This window comes from Vanacampus margaritifer, chromosome 1, assembly GCF_051991255.1.
Source record: "Vanacampus margaritifer isolate UIUO_Vmar chromosome 1, RoL_Vmar_1.0, whole genome shotgun sequence".
Lineage (NCBI taxonomy): Eukaryota > Metazoa > Chordata > Actinopteri > Syngnathiformes > Syngnathidae > Vanacampus > Vanacampus margaritifer.
This window is the reverse complement of record NC_135432.1, coordinates 33,366,554-33,389,098: the sequence shown is the minus strand read 5'-3', so window position 1 is coordinate 33,389,098 and position 22,545 is coordinate 33,366,554. Positions and strand designations below refer to the sequence as shown.

Sequence of the window (22,545 nt, the reverse complement as noted above, 5' to 3'; positions counted from 1 at the left end):
AAGAACACATGGACAAAAGACTGTCGGATCTTCATCCAAACAAAAGAAGATCTTCTCAGAAGAAAATACGGATCGTGAAAAGAGTAGAAGAATTGGCTTTTGAAAGACAATAACTGCTGTCAGTAACTCACATCATTAAATTGTGGATTATGTCTTACCCAAATGAAATTATTGTAACATATTACTAATCAACCCAAAACTGGAGCTGTCATGATTTGAATCATGTAAATATAGCATATGATTACTTGCTGACAATGCCACGCTTAACTCTTCTTTATACACCTGCATTGATAACATGTATTGCTGTTCCTGTCAGAATGTAAACATTGTCGAGCTCTATTTCTGTTTGGACATTTGTTGTAACATGCAAGGCTGTCGTGATAAGGTTGTATTGTGGCTGCAATGTATCTGCTGTAAACAGTTACAATGGGGTTGGTGAACATGGTTCCGGGAAGCGGCAAGCGGGAGCTACTCCGCCGGGTGGGCTGGCCTTGGTGAGCGCTCATCGGATGCTGGCAACAGTGCTGAACTGACCAGAATGGAGTGAACATTGCTGTCGACGCAATGGGCAGAATACAAGCCCATTTTATGTTATAGCTACATCACCATTAGGAATAGGTCATAGTAGCACCTGTGGCTAACAGTCTTAGATGCTAATGCTAGCTCAGTAAAGCTAGTGCTGCTATTTTGATAAAGCTCAATATGCGTTCTGTGGCTATTACTATATATTACATACTTGTAATATATATGTAATCACGTGCAGTACATTTGGGTTCATGGGCAGTTCAGAGGGCACGTGGCTTTGGAAAGAGATTGACAGGAGATTTGTGAAGTGAGGCTACATTCAAATCTCGCTAGCAGTTTCACCACTTGTCTACAAGACAAGCGCAAAATGAGAGCAATTACACACACACACACATACAAAAAACAAATCTTTGACAGTTATCATGATGAATTTATTCTTCATACAGTTGGTCTACAGTAAAAGGTAAATCTATAGCATCTACTTACATGCTCAATTTGAGAAAATTCAGCAATGCTTGTGGTGGGGGTGAAAAATACCAACACGTATAAAGACATTCTGTTTTGGAATCACCTGATGATATCGTTACATACAAATATATGCGATCACGCAGGCAGTGAACATATCAGGAATCATCTCTCTACAAATGCATATATAATATGACTAAAATAAAAATCAACTAGTGTTTTTTTAATTATTATTTATTTTTGTTTTTTCTTTTCATTTTGAAGTGCTCCCTATCAGTGTTCCCTTTCCTTTGGCTTCTCTGCTGCTCCTCATGCTCGTGTTTAAAAAATATCCACCATGAAAAGACAGTTTCACATGTGTGATCTCACTTTGACTGTACAGAATTAAAAACTAGATTAAAAGAGCCCCCCCCCCAAAAAATACTGATAAATAATAAAAGAACAACAAGAGTGTGTTTGGTTATGCAGATGAAGCAGTTGCAGTTGCTTTCGGAACCCGAGATCTCGGACCTCGTGGTCAGAGAGAGGGCACGCGGTCCAGACGGAGCCTCTCGGGGCTGCCGCCGTTGTCGTCGTCGCGGGTCATCTCCGGGCTGTGGCCGTGCTCATCTGTGCTCTCGGGAGATTCGTACGGGTAATTTTCACAGATTTCCTCGTCCTCATGCTCCTCTTTGATGCTGGTTGAACAGAAGCGGGAAGACACGGGTGTGCTGTGTTAAACACATTTAATCACAGAACATCCAATAATGCGCTTGCTGCATACAAAGCTTGCGGCGGCGACTGCGTGGCGCTGCTGTCGCTTTGGTACCCGGACCCATTGGCAAGGGCGCCGTTCATCTGCTCTTGGAGGATGTGGGGCAAGGAATGCAATGGGATGCTGCCTATCGCACCCGGGCTGAAGAAGGAGCTGCAGTTTAAACTAGCAATCTGCAAAAAAAAAAATAAAGTCACATTTTACATTTAGAGAAAGAAAGAAAGGATCCACTTGTCTAGTTGCCCGTTCCCACGAGCCTACCTGGGAAGCAGAGCCAGCTAAACTCTGTCGGTTTTTCAAAAGAGGTCTGTAATTGCAAAGAAAAAAGCGAGTCAGAGCTCGGCGGGAAATGACTGCCAGTCGTAGACGCCAAAAACATTGGGGTGGAACGTCGGGTCTGAGCTGGTGTGGCGTCAACAAGGCATTAGCCAACTCACCCATTACCGGCTGCCTTCTGGGGCCTTCGTCTGTGGAACTCGATCTCGTCCACCGTCCACACGGCTCCCTTCACATTCTCCAGGCGTACAAAGCACTTATGGAGGCTCAGGTTGTGTCTGACGGCGTTCTGACAATTCCAGAAAATCACACGTTACAATATGCACACCATGTCGTGATGGGAAAATGAAGCTTCATGAATCACTTGCAATATTTTTTTTACTCCTCTAGATCAGACGTGGGCAATCTCGGTCCTCGAGGGCCGGAGTCCTGCAGGTTTTGGAGGTTTCTCACTTCAAACACAAGCTGATTCCAATCAACAGGATCGTTATCAGGCTTATGCAGAGCTTGCTGATGAGCTGATCATATATGAGCCGTGTTGGAGAAGGGCAACATGCAAAACCTGCAGGACTTCGGCCCTCGATGCCCACCTCTGCTCTAGATGCTGCTCTTGGCTTAAAGGGACAGTCAGTCATCACTACCGCCATCTAGTGGTCAAGTAATAATTCATTAATTTTAAAGTATCACGTAAACTTATCTTTTTTTTTTTATATATAAAAATAATTTGAACTATTTCTATTTGTTTAACATTTTTTCCCACTTTTGTTAACAAGAGTATGAATTTTTTTATTGTACATTTAGAACAGATATAACATTTGTGATTAATCGTAAGCTAACTAGTGAAGAGATTAATTATGATTAAAAAAAATGTAATCGCCTGACACCGTAATTTTTTTTACATTTTCCTTTTTCTTTTAAAAAAAGAAAAGATTATGAAAAAAAATTAAAGAATGAGGGGCGTAGGCGCAAAAATTTTTCCGTAATTAATCGCATGACTTCACTAGTTAACTCACGCTTAATCCCAAATTTTGTATCTGTTTTAAATGTACAATATATTTTTTTAGGTTTTCATACTCTTGTTAACAAAAGTGGGAAAAACATTTTTAAACTAATAGAACTAGTTCTAATGAATTTTTGACACCTATAGACATCAATGGCAGTGAATGAGTTAAAGATGGGCGAGTACCGATACCAGGCCACATTTCATGGTATTGGTACTTGCGACGGATATCAATGTTGGTATCGGCCCCCGCTGTTGTGGCCATTTTTCGGTCAAGAACTGTCAGAAAGACTGTGGGGAACAAAAGTTTTGTTCCGTCTCGTTCGTTTCTTGTGTGTCTCCTTATGAGGTAACCACTTGTTCATTTCATTACTTCGGCCATTTCGGCGTGCGTTACTGAGAATAAGTAAGTACTGTTGTTGTGAGTAATATCACCTATGCGCTTAATTGCCTCGTTAACTTCGTAGAGCTGCGATGCTAAAAATATAACGGTGCTGTTTCCGGCCCTCGCAGACGCTAATTATAGCTCTTATATGTAATATAGTCTAATATGTAATGAACGCAGAACGTAAACAGAAAACGGAAATACAGAGCAGCCTTCCAAATTAAAAGCATGGATTTCAAAACAAGATATAATTAAACATCGGTTTGAGGAATTCTTAAAATGGTAGATATTGCTAAATTACTTGAAGCCCTATTGTATTGAATTTAATTCTTTGCACTTCACTTTATTCCTTAAAAAGAAGTTGCCCAACTACATATTTTGATTGGGACTGGTATTTTGATTGGCCACTGGATTATTTGTTTCATCTTAATTTATCGACACTGCATCATTATGCCTAGATGCCATATAGAGGAGTTAAAAAATAAAATAAAATAAATCACAAGTGCTTCATGAAGCTTCATTTGTTTGTATGTGACATCCATACCTTCCATGTGGCTGCATTGCGCCGGAAATAGGCAAAGTTTCTTGTGAACCAATTGTAGATTTCATTTAAAGTCAACTGATTGCGCGGTGACTCGTATATTGCCTGAAGGAGATGAAGGAAATGTTGGAAAATGATCCGAAAAGTCTTGCCAACATACAGTTTTGCATTTTCATACAACTTTACCTGTCGTATGAGAGATGCATATGTAAATGGCGGTCTAACTTCTGTGCTCAGGTAGAACTCCTTATTATCAACAATATCTGTTGAAAGACAACAATCTTACACTTATATTCCCAATTTATATCTTTTCAAAATGTTGTTTTAATGTCGAGAATCTACGCATATATCGAGGCGCGTGGAAGCTCCTGTGTCCGCCTCCATTCACCTTGGCTGACAGAGCGGCTGTAGCGCCTGCGAACAGGCGTCCCGTTGAAGCCGCCGTTGGGAGTGAGGACCGAGGGGGATTCGGACAGGGGCGTCAAGGGCGTGGACGGCGCCGTGGCGCTCTGGGACAAGCTCACATGGGGACCTTTGGGTGCCGTTGCCTGGGAGAAGGACACGTTAGGCACGAGGTTCGCCTGCGGAGGAAAAACAAATTGTAATAAACAAACATTACGATTGTGTCTCTTGAACCATGAAGGGGAGATTCAGTCCACATCAAAGCGTTAATTGCTAGAAACTTACAGGCTGAGCTGCAGCTTTGGGCTCAGACGACTTCAGATGAGCCATCATTGCTTGGAGTCGCTCTTTGTCTTTCTTTAGCTGCAGGAGCAGAGAGGTGCTAAGTTCACTGACTGCGACATGACAAAACCACTTCTGGCTTATTTTCTGACACACTTTCTGGAGGTGCGAGCTCGTCTGAAGATGCCACTTCTGGTTCCAGGCGTGGTGTGAAAACAACATGGCACTGCAGTTGGCAGCCGTTTTAAATAAAGTCACTTGTGTGTTGGCTCACTCGGCAAAGTTTACTTTCTTTGATTTGAAAAAAAAAAAGAGGGTAGAATAGTTGGAAAACAAACCTGTAGTTCCAGCTGCTGAACCACTTGCATCTGCACACGACACTGTGCGGTGCTCTTGTCGTCAAGTGTGTGTTCACTGTTCAAATGTCTGCAGAAAGAAAACGGAATATTTGAGAGCAGTAAACATTATGGCTGCAAATGGAACGTGTTAAATGTGACATGGATTGAAAAAAATTGATTTTTGGGGACACAGGTGTTTTCAAAAACCTATTTTTGTGTCTACTTTTCATCCACACACTGATGGTGTTTATTTCATGTCAATACTAAAAAGTAACTTTTTGAAAACCTGTTTGTGTTTGGTTGAACCCAGGTTAAGAACGAGTGACAGACCGATATGTTTTCTTCCAAGGCAGATACCGATACTGATTATTTGTAGTCTAGGAAGCCGATAACCAATATTTCAAGGTGATATTCATTTTCAGTAAAAGATAAAATATTAGTGTCAAAAAACAAAACAAAACAAAACAAAACAAAACAAAAAAGCTACTTTTACTTTTAATTTTAAACGTATAAAGAATTGACAGATTTGTTAAAAAATATATATATATATTGCAGGGAGCTTCCAGGCCATGTAAATAGTTTTCTGACGTTTTGTACTGTAAATAAAGTTTTCTAAAAATTCCAACATAATTTCCTTTTTTTTATTATTATTTAAAAAAATAAAAAGTGTAGTGAGTTCCTATTGTCAGCACCATTTTTGATAAAGTAAAATAGATCCATAAATGAAAAGTCCCCATTATCTCACTGAGCGACAAATGCATGCAAATGTAGCTAATTTGGGATATTCATCAAGGTTGGTAAAAGGTTTCAAAAGATCTTCGCAGTGAAAAATTGTCTGAATATGTTCGAAATGTGTTTACAACAAGTAAAAACTGATTGTAAAAGTCTTTAACCCGAAATTCGCTACGTTCGCAAGCATTCACCGCTCCGTGAGATACCAACTTTATCATCCTTCAGATTCGTAAAAAAGGCAGATGCCGATATTTATCAAAATGCCAAAAATCGGCACCGATAATCGGCCTATCCCTTTTAAGAACCACTGTTTTAGACGGAAAAAGCATTTTAGGGCGCTTTGCTTTTTTTGTTTGATAGTCACAAGCAACTTTCCAATGAGTAAGCAATTAAGTAAGCCTCACCGATGTGTCTTGTCGGAGTGTCCAATCAGTGTTGCGGCGACCAGCTGATACTTACTTGAGAAACGCCTGAAAATCTCCAAAGACCGTCTCACAGCCGGGCCACTTGCACATGCCGTTCCCGTAGAGAGCGTGGCTACTTGGTGCGTTTTCATCCAGCGAGCCGCTGCAACAAGTCAGAACACACGAGAAGTTTCAGTGATGCACTTCTGGATGTGTAATCACAGTTCAACAGGATGTAATGAAAGGCTTCCGTTTGCACAGGAAAGCACCTTTCCTTCCTCTTCAGGAGAGCGGGATGGCCGTTAGTCGCAGACTGGTGATTGGACGACACACTGGAGTCCCCGCCCGTGGACGACGCACCGCTGACATTTTCACAACCTGAAATAAGGCAACACTGCGTTTACAGTCTGTCTGAGCTTCACTTTAGTGGCGATCAGGCACAAGATTTGATTTGTGACGTACTGGCAACATTGGTGGGGAGCACGGAGAGCAGGCCTTGCCTCTGCAGGTTGAGCAGATGCTGTTGCTGCACCTGAAGGAGCTGCTGCTGGATGGCGATCTGCTGTGCTGTAAGCTAGGACACAAACACAAATGGTCGGATTCATTCAAGGCCGCAAATGTGAACAAATGCAAACACAGCTGATCTACTAAGTGGGCGCACCCCAGATTACATCTGCAAAATGCCCCCCCAAAAAAAGAGCTATTCATTCAAATATATTCAAATAGTGATCAGTTCAAGATTTTTCTGAAAAGCAGGTGCAAATCAGCACCACTGTACATAAGAATGCATGTGGATGTGGCAAAATGAGAGATGACAGAGAACAGATCTTTTCCACTTACATAAATCGAGACTGTCCATTCAGCAATACAATTTTGGAGCTTATGAATGATCTAAGGGCTGACATGGAGCAAGTCACAAGAAGGAGTCATGACATATTAACTCATTCGCTGCCATTGACGGCTATAGACGTTAAAAATTCATTAAAACTATTTATATTTTTAAAAAAAATCTATTTTTGTTAACACGAGTATGAAAACCAAGAAAATATATTTTTTTGTACATTTATAACAGATGTCAAATTTGTGATTAATCGTGAGTTAACTAGTGAAGTCTAAGATTAATTACGATTACACATTTTAATCGCCTGATGCCCCTAATTTTTAATAATCTTTTCTTTAAAAAAAATAAAAGAAAAAGATTATTATTATTTAAAAAAATTTTTAAAGTAAAGATGATCAAAAATTAGGGGCATCAGGTGGAAAAAATAAATAAAAAATTCTCATAGATTCATAGCATTTTTGTGTCATCAAGCAATATTTATTGAATTATATTTTTTACTTGGGATTGTTGTGTTTTACTGCAGTTTATTTTTCGCCCATTTAGTAATTGTTGAACATTTTTTCCTGACTTCTGCTTTCTAAAATAGTTCGATTTGTTGTGTATATATGTAACTATACGATGAGGTGATTATACATATGGTTTCACAGTCCTGTCCTAACAACCCTCTGAGGGAATCAATAACTAAATGTAACCTGCGACTGAAATGTGTTTACCATCCGAGATGTTTGTGAAGCAGGCATTTATGGGAAGAGACGTTGGACTTGCTGAAGTTACTAGATAATGGTGATGTTTCAGCGACACCCATCATGCTCTTCATTTCACTGTGGTTTTACAGTACGCTACTCCCAGAGGATCAACTAATGTGGTCAGAAATACTCCCTTCATTGTCTGCAGACAAACCCCTCGTGTGCAAAGTCAAAGCACATTTAGAAAGAAACTAAGCATTTCCTGCATCCGCACGCCCACACCTGCTCTCAGCCCTTCTCGAATCTATGACATTCTGCTAATTGCATGTTGACATCACTGTAAATTGCTTTTTTTTTTATGATGAAATCTAAAAATTTTGCAATTTTAATTTTTTTTAATATTTAACCTTTGACAAATATGACAAAAGAAAATACTAAATTCAACCCAGATGAGCAAAAGAGGGCTGAGTTTTTGTCATATTTCACAAATAAAGTCAAATATAAAGAGTAATAAAGTATTACAAAATACTAGGGGTGTTGCAAAAAATCGATACGGCAATATATCACGATATAACAGCGCGCAATTCTTGAATCGATTCGATATGCGGCCGAATTGATTTTTAAACATCAATTTTTTTATGGGAACATTCAACAAAACGTCTTACTTAGGGTTCGGGTTCACACATGAAGCATAGAAAATGTTATATTAATGGAACATAAAGCCTTAATATTTGATTTCAGTGCTGTTCAAACATGAAACAGACTGCAACCTGTTGGTTAAATAATTCAGTTATAAGCCTGAATTTTCAGATAAATAAATACATTTTCATACAAATCTTACAGTGTACATGTACAAGTTTACTGATTAGTATTTTCTAAACATGAGTTTAAAAAAATCGCAATAATACATTTTTAGATTCGTATCGGGATGAATCGGTATCGAAACGTATCGTGACCTATGAATCGTGATACGAATCGAATCGCCAGGTACTAGGCAAGTCACACCCCTACAAAATACCGAGTGTGAAACAAGCATCTTTGCCATTAATTGCTAAAGAAACGAAGATAAACTGTAAGGCAAGGAACAAAGAAACAATAATTGCATTATACTGTTGTTTTGTAACTAATGTAGCCAAGCTAATGTTGCTTTAAACACTATGTTCATCATTTTCAACCATCACTCTCAGTTCTCACCAGCAAAAAACATCAGACACATTACACAAATAGGCAAAATATAGAAAATCATTCGGGCATAAAGATATAATAGTGAACTATGCCATTGTCAAGTGCAGTAGTACTGATACATTCTTACTTCTGCTCAGCAAAATGTAGGTGAGCTGAACAAGGTCAAGGTAGCGAATCCACATAGTTCTGATTACTGGTCCCTCCTATCACGTATGTTTGTCACAAATATGTCAACTTACCTCCTGGCTTACTATCCCGGCATTCTTCTGTTGGAGCAGCTGCATATTTAGCTGCTCTTGCTGATTCTTGAAGACCTCTTGAATTTGTTGCTGCAGACATGTTGATAAAACAAGAGTTGGAGCGAACAGAAAGGTCGGTCGGGCCCATTGAAGACAGACAAACGCCGTCGAGACAGCGTACCTGGTGCAGCATGAGGGCCTTCTGCTGCTGGAACAGGGCTTGGATCTGCTGAGGGCTGAGGACCTGCTGCTGCGCCGCCGCCTGCTGCTGCTGCTGCTGCTGCTGTAGCTGTAGCTGCTGCGGAGCCTCGGCTGGTGGGGTCATCATGGATGACGATGCTGGAACCTGTGACAACCACAGCACTGCGTCTGAACAAGTTGACTTGACTGAGCAAATTAAATTGGTGGATTTTGCATCTTCCAACACTGTAAAAAATGAGATGTTTGTTTAAAGCGAAAGATAGATGAAACAATTCAGTAGGTTTGCAATTTATTTCTCCTAAGCTCCACACATCTTGTAGCGGGTACTCAACATTAGTTTAGTTGAAATATATGTAAAAATAGTTTTAAATATCTGTGGTTTTGTTTTTTTAAGCCTACAACTTGTCTTTTACAGTGTGGGATTTGTGATGTCCTAAAGAACAGTTAGCCGTGCAGTGCCTGTTTTAGTGTTCAGAAATAAGAAAGAAAAAAAAGCAGCAAATGAAGAAACAGAAAGTAATATGTATTCTCCAAAAACAAACAATGTACTAATCTATTAATGCAATGTAATTTAATGTAATTTATGGACTATAAAGTAGTGTTAATTTTATCCGCCATATTTAAATTAAGTCTCACTTTTAGTCCAGTTTCAATCACGCTTGTTAGTTTTTGTCAAAGTTAGTCAACCTCATCCCGTTTTTATTTTGTCCATTTTTAGTCGACTATAAATCTAGCATTTTAGTCTTTGTTTTAGTCCAAGAAAACATAATTTTATTTGTCTAGTTTTAGAAAACAAAAACTGCCAACGTTTTAGTTTAACTTTAGTCAGAACAATCATTTAACCCCTGTGTTTATTTTTTTTTCTTAAATCAGCAGATTATATTGAACATATTGGATCTAAAATTATTTCACATAAAAATTTCTTTCATCTTTTTGATGAAAAACAACTTCACACACAATTACAGTATACCAACAAGTGACTACTATGGCTCCGTGCTATGAGCTAGTAAATTAGCCAGCATTAGCTAGCGGTCGGATTAGCATGTAGCACTCACTAGCTGCAGATTTGAAAGGGGGTGTGACAGTGTTAGCAGAGACGACGAGATTTTACGAAATCATATAATTCTCGTCTCATTTTTGTTCGTGAACTAAAATGTCCATAGATTTTAGTCCAGTTTTTAAGTGAAGTACATTTTCATCTCGTCTTCATTAGTCGACGAAAAAGTTTAAGTCCCAGTTATTGTTTATTAATGAGGGTTCTAGTATAGTCTACTGTAGTTTTAGTCTAGTGAAAAAAGTATGTTGACGAAATTATTTTTGTTTAGTTTCCGCTGAGGAAATTAACACTATTATATAGTATAACTATATATACTATAAGCCGCGCTAGCTAAATTCGAGGAATACTCGAGTTTGTTACAAATATAAGCCGCACCCAACTGTAAAACGCAGGTGTCTGATGAATGTTACCGCACCGGGTTCCCGCTACTTTCTTTTCCATAATGAGGACACAAATTGTTTCGCTCTCGTTCTGTCTCTCCTACTGTATTTGGGCTCACTCGGTTTGTTTTGCGCAATCTCTCAGTCTGCGTGAACATGCAAATTACCGCCTCCTATTTGGGATCTTAATGAAAGATCACAACACGCCCCGAAACTGTATATACAATTTGTTTGAGTCAACACACAATTTTAACGACTTAGTAAATCAGGACCATATAACCAGGGATGGAATGGATCCTTTCATATAGAAACACTAGCAACACCACGTGGGACTTTTACAGAGGAAATGGACGTTTTCACTGCTGGCCAGTGGGTGTTTTTGTGAACTCTTAAACAGACTCACACGCAAAACACAAAGGGAAACGGGTGTGGTGTCACTCACAGTGCTGAAAACACTGACGGAGAGAAAAACAAGATGAAACGGTTGAGTAAACATATTACGAATGCACTTGATAAGACGAATGCCCTTGTTGGTTGTGTGGTGAGGAGTCACACGTGTCTGAACACGCTTTACAAATAGGAACAACAAACAAAATGTATACCAGGAAACATATTATTAAAGTCAGCAGAAATGTGAAGTCAATCTGCTTTAAAATAAGAGTTTCAAAAAGAGAATATAAGATGTTAAGGCTGCTAAGTCACTTATTTTAGTGGTGCAACCTCTTACATATTTTTCCTGTCCTTTATTTGAGTAACATCAAATTAAATAAACAATTGCAAAAAAAGTTATACAAAGGTGGTGCTCAAAAAGAGTATTTAGAAGTTCAGAGAGCTTATCATGATCCATTCCTACCCCTTATTTTCCACTATTTAGTCATACATATTTCTCGTAATTTCACAAACTGAGGACAAAAACAAAACAAAACATTTTCCCTCAGTTCAGTGTTACAATGTTTCGCCTATTCTCTATGACAATTTACAGAAAACCAATACAGTACTCGTTCGCTTATGGTTGTATAGTTTAAAGATAACTGAAAGACAAATTGTATAAATAGTATACTGGTTTATAGTCTCACACTATAAGGAAAACTGAAGACAATTTGAGAAAAAAATTGTCTCAATAGACATATTTACAAATTTAAGAAAAACCTTTGTCGCAAGGAAAAAAGGTGAATGTCAAACACTTCTTGCACTTTAGCTATTTAATATTAGCACAATGTCAGTGCTAACGTGTCAGTGCTAACGATACTAATGTATTACAATTGTAAAAATGTTGCTATATACTAAAATAACTAGAAAATGTCAAGTTCAAGACAGTTTTGTTTGTATTTACATGTATGATCAGCAATTTGACTTTAGCTTCTTAGACTGCCTTTCTCTGATAACAAATGCACATCTCAAGTAGTAATTTCTTGGCGTTGCGTTTGTCTACACAAACGCAAATTGTAATAGTCAAACATCAACCAACTTTAATGGCAGAGAGGCCACACCATTTACTGTTCTTTAACTAATTTGCTCCCAAAAACTTATAAATTATTTCTATTTTAAATATTACCACGCTCCCAAAGACATATTTACACGTTTCTTTAATGTTTTTATTTCATTTTAAATGCTATAGCATACAGAAGGCTTTGATGCAGCCTTTGAACTGAAGAGAATGCTTGAAGCAATGGTAGTTATTAAAAAAAACGGCCAGCAGGTGGCAGCAGAGTATAAGAGATTAACCAGGGCCGTGTTGCAAAAAGTTCTTTCCCCCACTGTTTTAAACAGACTAGAGAATAATGATGAAACTAAGCTATATTCTAATGCTAATTGCTCCAAAACGGAAATAAATAGAAATATACTTTTTTTCCTGATGAAAGAAGAGGCTTTAATCTTTCTTTTGGTAGGTTCTATGTTTTTATAGCAATAGAACACAATATTCTGTAGGCCTTACAAAATCAGTCAAAATCCAGCAAAACAGCTGGGAGTGAAGGGGGTTGCTTCAGTGAAAATGGCTGGGAGTGAAGGAGTTAAGCATAAACATGTATTTACCTTCACATCCATCAATACGTTAGTAGACATTTTAGGACAACTCCTATTTTCTAACATTGCTTCCCATTCTGTATTCATGGCCCATACCTATCGGATTATTGCAGTTGCGTAAAATCACAAAGTGGAGAGCTGAACTGAGGCATTGTTGATGCCCACTTTGGCTCGTAAAGGAGCATAGAAGGCATTTTGAAAGAATCATATTGTTTTCAAAGTTGCAGGCCACATAAAATGATGTCATGGGCTGGACTGACATGGGGACCGACAGTCTGACACACAACTACTGAGTGCTACATGGACCGCATGACGCATGTGCACACAACTAACGCCATACCATCAAAGATTATTTTTCCAACTCACCGTCTAGTGTCGAACGTTCTATCAAGCCGATTCAGCTCCAAATGAACCAAACAACAACAGATGGCTCAAGGGAATTAGAGCGCCATCAAAACAACAACAACAACAACAACAACAACCAGCGCTACAGAAACAACATCCTCTACTGAGCAGGCAGCGATTTACCAACCCCCACCCCACTCCCTGTCGAGCCTCACTGCTCTGGCAATGTTTGCAGTAAACATAAACAAAGTCATCAAAATTGCACAGAGACTAAATAATGAATAAAAAGCAGGCAGAGCCTGTTTACGAAAACAGAATGCAGGATTCATATTTTAATTAAGGTCTGAACCACAAACAAACATCTCTCTCTGAGGCAGAGTCTGTTTAGAGTCGGGTAAACAAACTGACGGAGAATTTCACAGAGGCTGTGGGCTAACAATAACAGTCGACGGCCTCCTTGTTTGGCCTTTCTTATGAGATTCAATGCAGTCGAGGTGGCCACAAAAGCGTTGAAAAAACAGGTCTACCCCACAGACAGACAGACAGACAGACAAAGCTGGTTGGCCCCTCTGTTTTTCTGTGGACACCATCAACACAACAACAGCCTTTGCCTAATCCCTGTTGCCATGGCAGCCAGCAAGTCCAAACATCTTGTGTTGTTGTTATTGTTGAGAGTCATACCAGTGAGCAGCCGAGTGTAAACACAGTTCCGTTCCTGCAAGACTGGTCTTGTGAACTCTGAGATGACTGACAGAAAAACAAAAAAAGCACTAAAACCTTATACTAATACGCATCCTGAAAAGGACAAGCATCTGCAAAAACACCCACAATATTATATTACACAGCCACAGACATGTGACATTCCCTAGCAGACACACAACTGGGCACAACAATTCAAATGTTGATTGAAAATAACATTGCAATTAAGCAGGGAAAACCGATCAGCTCCATTCCATAGCCCACCTGGCAGCCAATAAATTAATAAATAGCACCACAATTTTCTGCCTGAGACTTGTTAACGTCAGTGATGTGGGGGGGGGGGGGACTAGAGCAACAACAAAATCCCCCTCTGAGCACCCTCCCTTTCTCAATCCCTGCACCCCTCTCTGTGCTAACTTTCAACAAAAATATAAAACACAGTGAGGGGTTCAAGGCTATACAATACCTTCACTTACAAAACAAAAACCTCACTCAACTTTGGATTTTTCTGCAGCAGTGCATTTATGTACAGTGTCTGTCTGTCCATCTATCTATCCATCCATCCATCTATCAAGCTATCTATCAAGCTATCAATCCATCCATCACACCAACACCTGCAGAACTAGAGCCCATGATTCACACACTTAAGTTGAACGGTGATCTTAAGTGTGTGCAACACATTTGTTTTGCTCGCAATGCTCCAAACCTGAGGTAACCCGTACCAAAAGGAGCTTCTGAACAATCAGTGTTTGTGTAATAAAGAGAAGGCAACAGGAATAAACTGACCCTGGGTGACTCTGGGGGAGGAGTGTGGCCGCTCCTTAATCGACTGTCATTCTCAGCATTTTTCCCGTTCTGCGTCCTAACAGCTGGAATGGAGTGGCTAGTTGGTTCTGACCCAGACTCGTGCATCTGGACTTCACTGACCTGAGAAACAAACAAATGTGTGTACATTGAAACAGCTGGATGTGACCGAATGGAATATGGAAAATACAAATCTCAATGGTGAGGTTATTTAGAAGTCAAGGAGCATAGCAAATTAAATCCCTCTACCATTTATACACGTCAGTATTGAGCATGGAGGAAGGAATGACTTCATAATTTTTATCTTATGAAGTCAGTCCTTCCCCCATGAAATTTATATCTGAACGTAACGACTGTTGTTATTTTTCTCTCTCTTTGTTTTGTGTTTTTGTTTAGTTTTTTTCAGTCTTCTGAAAATATTATTTAACGTGTACCAATTGCCAACATCAAAAAATATATAATGATAACCTTTGTTGACAACAGTAACTTGTTCAGGAGAGTTTGGGAATCTTAGTAAATCCTATTTGCAAACAGATGGGTGCCTTTAGTAACACTCACTGGACCACCATCCAACATTTCAGGGGTGGTTCTAAAACGGTACAATTTAGAAGTGATGATGTATTTTTACTAGGCAGACATTGAAAATCATCCTCACACTGGGGCACACAAGTGAGGCAAAAAAGGCTCGTGAGTAGACATCAAATGTAAAAAGGATGTTATGTTGACTAAAGGACACACGGCACTCGGGCGTGGTTAGCGTAAGAGGAGTTTTTCTTTTCAGAAATAAAAGTTCACTTGGAGATTTGTCCAAACTTGGTTTACCCCACAGTGTTTGTTGACGCCATTCTGCATTTGAAACTGAAAGGGGCACAATTCCAATAAGCGCTTATCATTATTTGATTTTAAGGCATACACGCACAAATACATCTGGCAGAGTGACAACTGTGTTGTTAGGAGCTACTCTGCAAAAAGAACGTCAATAGAAAAACACAATACTTTTATTCACCGTTAACTGAAATCACCAATGTTGTTAGCAATCTACCAGGTTAGAATGTAAAACAAAACAAAAAACAGGCCAAAGTACAAGTTGCAAAGAGTATCCTGTGAAACTGCAAGAGGAACATGCTTGGTCTATTTGTTGAATAACTGAGTGCTGCCATGGCTACTGTAAACACAGGGGCCCTGGGTCTGTGTTTATGTGCAAACATATCTTCCTTCTGGAACAATTTACCATTAACCAGGTGGTGCGATAAACGGCCGTGTCAGGTAGTACAATGCACAAGAAGGCTTTTATGTGTACAGCTTGGGAGTGCTTGAGTCGAAAGCTAAGCGGCATAAACAAAAGTAAATAAAGTAAGCAAACAGATAATGTGAGCAGATGGAAAAGCTCAGATGAAACAGGCCGTGTTGCCTCAAGGAGAACGTCATTTATTTTCAAGGTTTGCAAACTTATAAATCAAACATGCAAAGCAATGGTTAAATATACAACTGACATTTAGGCTCACAAGAGAATCAACACCAAATTACTTGGATTGTTGGGACTAATGTCCATGATACAGATTCAATTTTACTTAGCCACATAAGAGACAATAAGAAATGAGTACTGTACTTCCTTGCATGAGATGTCTTGGGAGTAGTATTATGAAATGAATGAAAGGGATATTGCAAAGATGGTTAAAATAAAAAAGTGAAGTGATTCCTGCAAATGAAAGCCCATCAAAACCATGTCCGGCATTTGTGAACAAAGTTTTCTATCGGTTTACTCGTGCTTTCAGAATCAGTGTTACTAGTGTTACTACACAAGACAAAAAGCTGAGTTTCCTGTTGTCATGTCCTAAAGACAGGAGTCAACTTTTTTGGGGAGAACCAAGAATTATTATTATTGCGCATTCAATATTTTTTTTATTCATGCATTAGGAGCAACACATTATAGATAGTAAAAAAAAATATATACTGTGGCAAAGCTGTTCCAAAATAAAGACACAAGAATATGTGTGAGGTTTAACATTCTCGTGCATATGAGGTAATTGTAATGCATTGCAACGTGTCTGCATCGCTTTCATCTGTTGGACGGTCGATACAATCGTTCTAATCAGTCTTGTTGTTTGTTAGTTACAAATCTGTCTCAGAAAAAAATACTAGTGGTAGCATATTTAGAAAGCTGGGCTCACTTCACTTTGAGGACGCGTCATTTTCACTCACTGTTTGACATTCAGATACTAGTAATCTGAACACGCCTGAGTAGGTGTCACATAGGTGTTGCTTACTATTAATAGCTGTGCTATACGTTTGGCAGAAAAATGAATGGACTCGACATCCGCCGAGAGCAGCCATTGCAGTATGATGTTTCGAGTGAGGACCCTAACATTAAGCTAGTGGTAACAAGGGGAATGAGGAACTGCGAGTTAGCATGTTGGATATGCGAATGAGCGCGTGCTATTAATAAGCTATATTTTCTCGACTCTCCTCCAGATATTATGGACATGTTTTCAAACCTTGAGGTTCGTAGCGATGTACAACAAAAGCTAGCTGCTAACCGAACGGTATCATATCTCTCCTCGTTTTGCCAACGGTGATCTGGCAATAAATGTGACGTTCAGATCGACACTCGTGTAAAGGTTTATCTGCGTGCGATTTTATTAACTTTTACTCACCAGCCTGTGTACGCGTAGACAATGTTGGACTCGGTGCGGTGTCGGTAGAATGAACCTCGGTGTGGCTTCGTTGGTGGCGGGGTTAGCCACAAGTTGCTAACAGAGGGCGTGGTTTCGGTAAAAGTAAACAATGGTGACGTCATGTCCACACGCGGGACAGACAGCTCGCCTTCAGGGGGAAAAAAAATCTCACGGGTCACTCCGTCTCTGTAAAATGTTCCCACATCTAGGGACTCGTGTTAAGATTATAGTTACAAAAATTTTGCAACAAATAAATTCTCTACGATTTAAACAAAAATAATTTAGTTAATCAATTTGGAATACCACTAAACCCACCCATTACCTTATTACTTTCGCAATATGTTCATACCTCTTTAATTTTTGTATTTGGTAGCCTGTTGTCCATTATATTGTGCAAGCTGTCATAACACTGTGGACAGTCATAGTATTTTAGTTTATTATAAACAACACAATTTACAACATAGTTAACGCTCTCTGATAGAATTGTCAAAACCTTTGAATGACTCCTACACAGCCACAAGATGGCGACATTTCTCTCACCACGTTCTGTTGTGTCTTGGCAGTCATCAATTATTTAGTCAATAAATTCTATTGACGAAAACACAAATGATTTCAAGTGTATGTATAAGTTTGATCAAGTTTATTTTTAAACAAAGTAAAACAAACACACATGCGCAGTATATAAGATGCTAACATTCTTGTTAGCTAGCAAACACAAGGCACCGTCCAAGATCAACAGATACAAAGGCCAGAAATCTTAAAGTGAAAGGTCAACTGCATACGTGCAGTTTTCCAGTAACACATTTGATGTTCTTTTGATTGAACTACTTTTTTTTATGTAATTCCATTCAAACATAAGGTTGTGATAATTCTGACCAGGTTTCTCACAGGTCTGATCCTTAAAAAATGTTCTTTCATTGAATAGAAAACCCAAGAGAAACCATCAAGAAAATTAATATTAAACCTTGGATTTGGTTGAGATAATGGTAGTTGGCTTTTTCAAGATTTATGACTCCACCTTTATGCTGAACTTAGTCCAAATAGTCCTTGCAGAGATAAATCCATGCTGTTCTAAGTGTGAACTTGAATGTCTGCGTGTTGCCTCTAATTGACAGGTGACCAGTCTGGGGCGTACCCCGTCTCTCACCGAGTCAGCCATGATTGAACCATGACAAACGAATGGATGGATGGTATCCAGAGTATGATGGCTAACATTCAAACATCATTCTGAAATTAAACATGTAAGATGTTCAGTCATCATAAAAAGCCCACTACATTTCAGGTGGCAGGAGAAGAAATCAATCGATTCCAAAAGTGGGTTCACCTTTGCTTTAAACGCATGTCTTCTTGACACATTGAAAACAATGAATTACAGTAACTGCAGAGGCTATGAAAATAAATGCAAGAAACAAACAACAAACTGAAAATGAAAACAAAAACTTCAGTGCCCTTCGATGAGTGTGTTTTGTCTTATATCAACTTTAACTAAAGGAATACACTAATAATTAAAAAAAAAAAACTAATCAACATTATTACAACAGTAATTTACTTCTTTTTTATTTTCTTTTTCTAAGGAGAGCTCAGTATTGTTCATTCGAATTTACTTTTATGGTTTTGTTTATTTCATATTTTTGCAAGAAACAAACAACAAACTGAAAATGAAAACAAAAACTTCAGTGCCCTTCGATGAGTGTGTTTTGTCTTATATCAACTTTAACTAAAGGAATACACTAATAATTTAAAAAAGAAAGACTAATCAACATTATTACAACAGTAATTTACTTTTATGGTTTTGTTTGTTTCATATTTTATTTTGTATGCTATCTTAAGTATTAAGTAGACATGATTGCATAAATTACTTAGCAACAACTTAATTGAGTTTTCTTCATTGAAGTGATTGCAAAAAGAACATGTAATATTTTTAATGTACTTTTTTACCAAATGACAAGTTGAAGGATGTGCAATTTTCTGTAGTAAAGTAAAAATGTAAGACATAATGTATATCAAATAGCTTTAGTCTAGGGCAGTGATTCCCAACCAGAGTACCATGACACCCTAAGTGTACCATGCGAGATCATCCGGGGTGCCGTTGGAAACTATCCAATTATACTTAATTTGTCCCCCAAAAATTTTATGTATTCAATACAACTTCATTGTTGTTCATCTAGCTATGCCAGCAATGTATAGTGAAAAGGCAGAACAATGAAATGTCCTTCCATTAAATGGCAGAAGCTACAATAATGCCTGTGTATTCCCCTGGCATCATGCCCGGCGTCATGGCTTCCTGCAAGTTTATCAGCTGTGTGTTCAATTAAACAGACCAACATTTCAAACACAGTAAGTTAATTTGTGCTCATCAGTGTTTCTCTAGTTCTGTTTGGTGGGATGTTTCTTACCTAAATTGGGAGTCTCGGCTCATTAAAGGTTGGGAAAAGCTAGACTAGGGAACTTTATTTTTAATTTTTTTTTGCTGTTATGTACAAAAGTGTGAAAATATGTGTGATTTTAAATGTGTACTCCGTTAAAGACCTAGTTTTGTTTGTGTTCCAGAAATTGAAATTAATACTATTAAAATATGAGTCACCCGACTGTACATAACGTACTACATCTTTGCAAAAGTGTGAATTACAAAAACACAAGTTAGTAATAATAAACACAAGCAAAACAGTTTCAGATACAGTATAAGAATAACTGTAGTTCTGAAAGGATGAAGGATTTCCTTGCCATAATATAATGGCTACATTTTGCGTTGGTGATGATAATGTTAAACTTATGCACTTCAACTCAACTGCTTCAAAATGTGCCTAAATATCACAGTCCAAGATGTGCTTTAAAGTGCAAAATGTGCTAATACCGTGATCGACCTCCTTCGAAAGCGTGATGCTCCTTATGAGCTGTAACCAAAGCAAATATGAGTATGACTTACATTTTGAAGCTTCACAATCCATGACATAATTGCAGAAAGACGCATTGTGAGGAAATACTCACGTTTGTAAAACACGGCTTTAAAAGGCGTCTGTGGAAGGAGCTCATGGATCCTCTCTAAAACTTTAGACTCATCAGCGCAGGAGGCGTTTCCATTCCACACCTGAACAACATCTTCTCTGTCTCTTACGCTGACGCTGACACCAACCACTTCATCTTCTGTGTTTGAAGTGAGTCACAGGCAATTGGTCAAATATTGACTATAGATTATTTGCCTTGCAAGCAAGTTACTGAAACGATTGCTTACCTGCGGCACAATAATCACTGAACTGTTCCCCAATGGTGGCCAGGAGCAATTCCTTCCATACATCTGGCTGTAGAGACAAGGACAATTTTAATGAGCTCATTACATGATAGTGAAAATCTGAGATATTTCATACACCGTAATCACAACACTCACTGTGCACTCTTTTGGTACTTTCAACCTCCAAACGCCACCTTTAGCATTACTTTCTTCCTCCCTGTTTGGAAGCAAGCAGACATTATATTACGTTACACCAGTTACACCTTATTTTGTTCAAAACTATACGCAAGTATTCACACCACATATTTATCTTTAATATAACTCACCAAAGTGGTTTCCTTTCACCTCTCATCAAGTGATAGCTGCACCTCAGTGGCAAGTTGGCGACATTGGGTATGTTGTTATAAACTCTCCAAAAGTTCTAGAGGAAACAAACATTTTATTACGGTTTCCCGGACAGCACCAGCTTGTTGACATTTTCATTTTATTTTACTGTATGGAAATCCCAACCAGAGAATTTTATTGCCCTTTAACTAGCACGGCTATAAGGAATTCAACAACAGTCCATTTGACTTTTGTGTGACATAATGTTGAATTAGTCCCTAGTTGGTAGTTGTTTTATGTACATGGGATAAACGAGATGCAACATATTGTTGGCAATTAGTTTAAGTAACCTATGATTAATAAACCTGAATATCTTAAATGAAGGACAACAGAATAGTTTGTCCAGGTCATGGTTATAAATGAGAACTAGTTCTCAAACATTTTACCTGGTTAAATAAAGGTTAAATAAAAAATAAAATACAAAAAGTTTAATTTGAGTTTAAATGAGTAAATTCCAGTATTGTTATAGTGAAATTATGTAACCAACACTGTGTGATATTGTATTGTATCGTAACAACATTATAAAAGATTGGAAATCTTGCCTGGACGGTCTCCACGGTGTAGATTTTCTTCAGGTTGGACTCACATTCAGCTGCTGTAGCTCCTGGCAGAGATCTGATAAAGGGGATACTTATTTAAATAAATGCCATTAAAAAAAAAAAAGTCATCCACTTGACATGTTCTGCCCAGCGTGTGTCATGTATCTGTGTGCTGCCGATCAAACAGACAGCATGGAGGTGGGAATCACATGACAAATCAGCTAGTAAACAACTCTGACCTCATTAGAACACAGCACCCCTCTAACATGCACATGAAGTGGTGGGTGAAGCTTGTGTAACTCTTCGTGATTCAACATGAAATTCGATCTGAAATGACAAGTAGATGTCTAAGTGGGGCCAAGTGAGGACTATGAGGCACATGTTTTTAAAGGCAATCCTAGAGATCAACAGGTTTATCGTAATAAAACGTCCTAAACTAATATGTAAAGTGAGAAGTGAATTTGACCTTTTGTGAAATTAGTTTCAGTAAATGTAACTTTTTCTTTTTTTTAATTCTAGGATCCTCGCAAGCAGGTGTCTTTTCAATGTAGGTCAAAGAGAAAATGGGTCAGAAAAGCTACAATAGCAACTTTTGCCTGACGTTTTTTTTTTTTTTTTTTTAGTTGAACAATATCAACGACTATTAATCATAATACTTGCTACATGCGTCATTCTTTTTCTTTGTCCTCTTTAATATTTCAAATGGAAAGCGGTGACTTACTTATCAAGCCAGAAGATCCAGGCAGAATGTAAGGGCAGAATGTCATTTTCTTTATCTTGAAAGAAGTTTCCTAAATCTGCGTCTCGTCCTCGGATGTGAATTCTGGGCTCCAGAAGAGCCACCGGGCTTGATGGAGAACTCAAATTTAACGTGGCAGCCAACGGAACTGCCATTGATGATTTTCGCCGAAGAACTCTAATGGCTTTGTAAAAAAAACAGGCAGTCGTCTTGAGACGATGTTTCCACCGCAGCTTCTGTGTTACATGTGCACGTTTGCTAGGTGAAAGTTAACCTGATGATCAGCTGATGACTCATCGCGCCCTCACGTCAACAACAAAACAATGACGTTTGCTGTATGGACATGCAAACCTGAGGTTTCGACGCCTGACGTCCACGGAAAACAATACGTTGTATTTACCGTTGTAGCAGTT

At 38.5% G+C, this 22,545-nt stretch overlaps 1 protein-coding gene and 1 pseudogene across 4 annotated transcripts; both read right to left on the bottom strand.

Annotated features, from left to right (window-relative positions):
- Positions 1–934: 934 nt before the first annotated feature.
- On the bottom strand, positions 935–17,364 carry LOC144037790 (forkhead box protein P1-B-like; annotated as a pseudogene). The gene is made up of 15 exons (XR_013289038.1): positions 17,221–17,364; positions 14,549–14,689; positions 9,056–9,401; positions 6,567–6,678; positions 6,374–6,482; positions 6,160–6,267; positions 4,969–5,056; positions 4,634–4,711; positions 4,335–4,527; positions 4,133–4,209; positions 3,950–4,051; positions 2,182–2,309; positions 2,006–2,051; positions 1,754–1,917; positions 935–1,667 (listed from the first exon to the last, which is right to left on the bottom strand). The product of XR_013289038.1 is annotated as a forkhead box protein P1-B-like (transcript).
- Positions 17,365–17,866: 502 nt separating this feature from the next.
- Positions 17,867–22,486, bottom strand: LOC144037810 (eukaryotic translation initiation factor 4E type 3-like). Of its 3 annotated transcripts, XM_077549626.1 has the most exons (7): positions 22,115–22,448; positions 21,397–21,469; positions 20,797–20,891; positions 20,627–20,687; positions 20,474–20,540; positions 20,230–20,385; positions 17,867–20,135 (listed from the first exon to the last, which is right to left on the bottom strand). In XM_077549626.1, exons 1-7 carry the CDS (start codon positions 22,285–22,287, stop codon positions 20,089–20,091), a joined length of 672 nt encoding a protein of 223 aa, XP_077405752.1. In that variant the 5' UTR covers positions 22,288–22,448; the 3' UTR covers positions 17,867–20,088. The 3 variants fall into 3 exon arrangements, with proteins under 3 accessions (XP_077405752.1, XP_077405741.1, XP_077405760.1); XM_077549615.1 differs by having other exon boundaries at positions 17,867–20,385; positions 22,115–22,486; XM_077549634.1 differs by lacking the exon at positions 22,115–22,448 and adding an exon at positions 21,633–22,001 and having other exon boundaries at positions 17,867–20,385.
- Between the last annotated feature and the right edge of the window lie 59 nt (positions 22,487–22,545).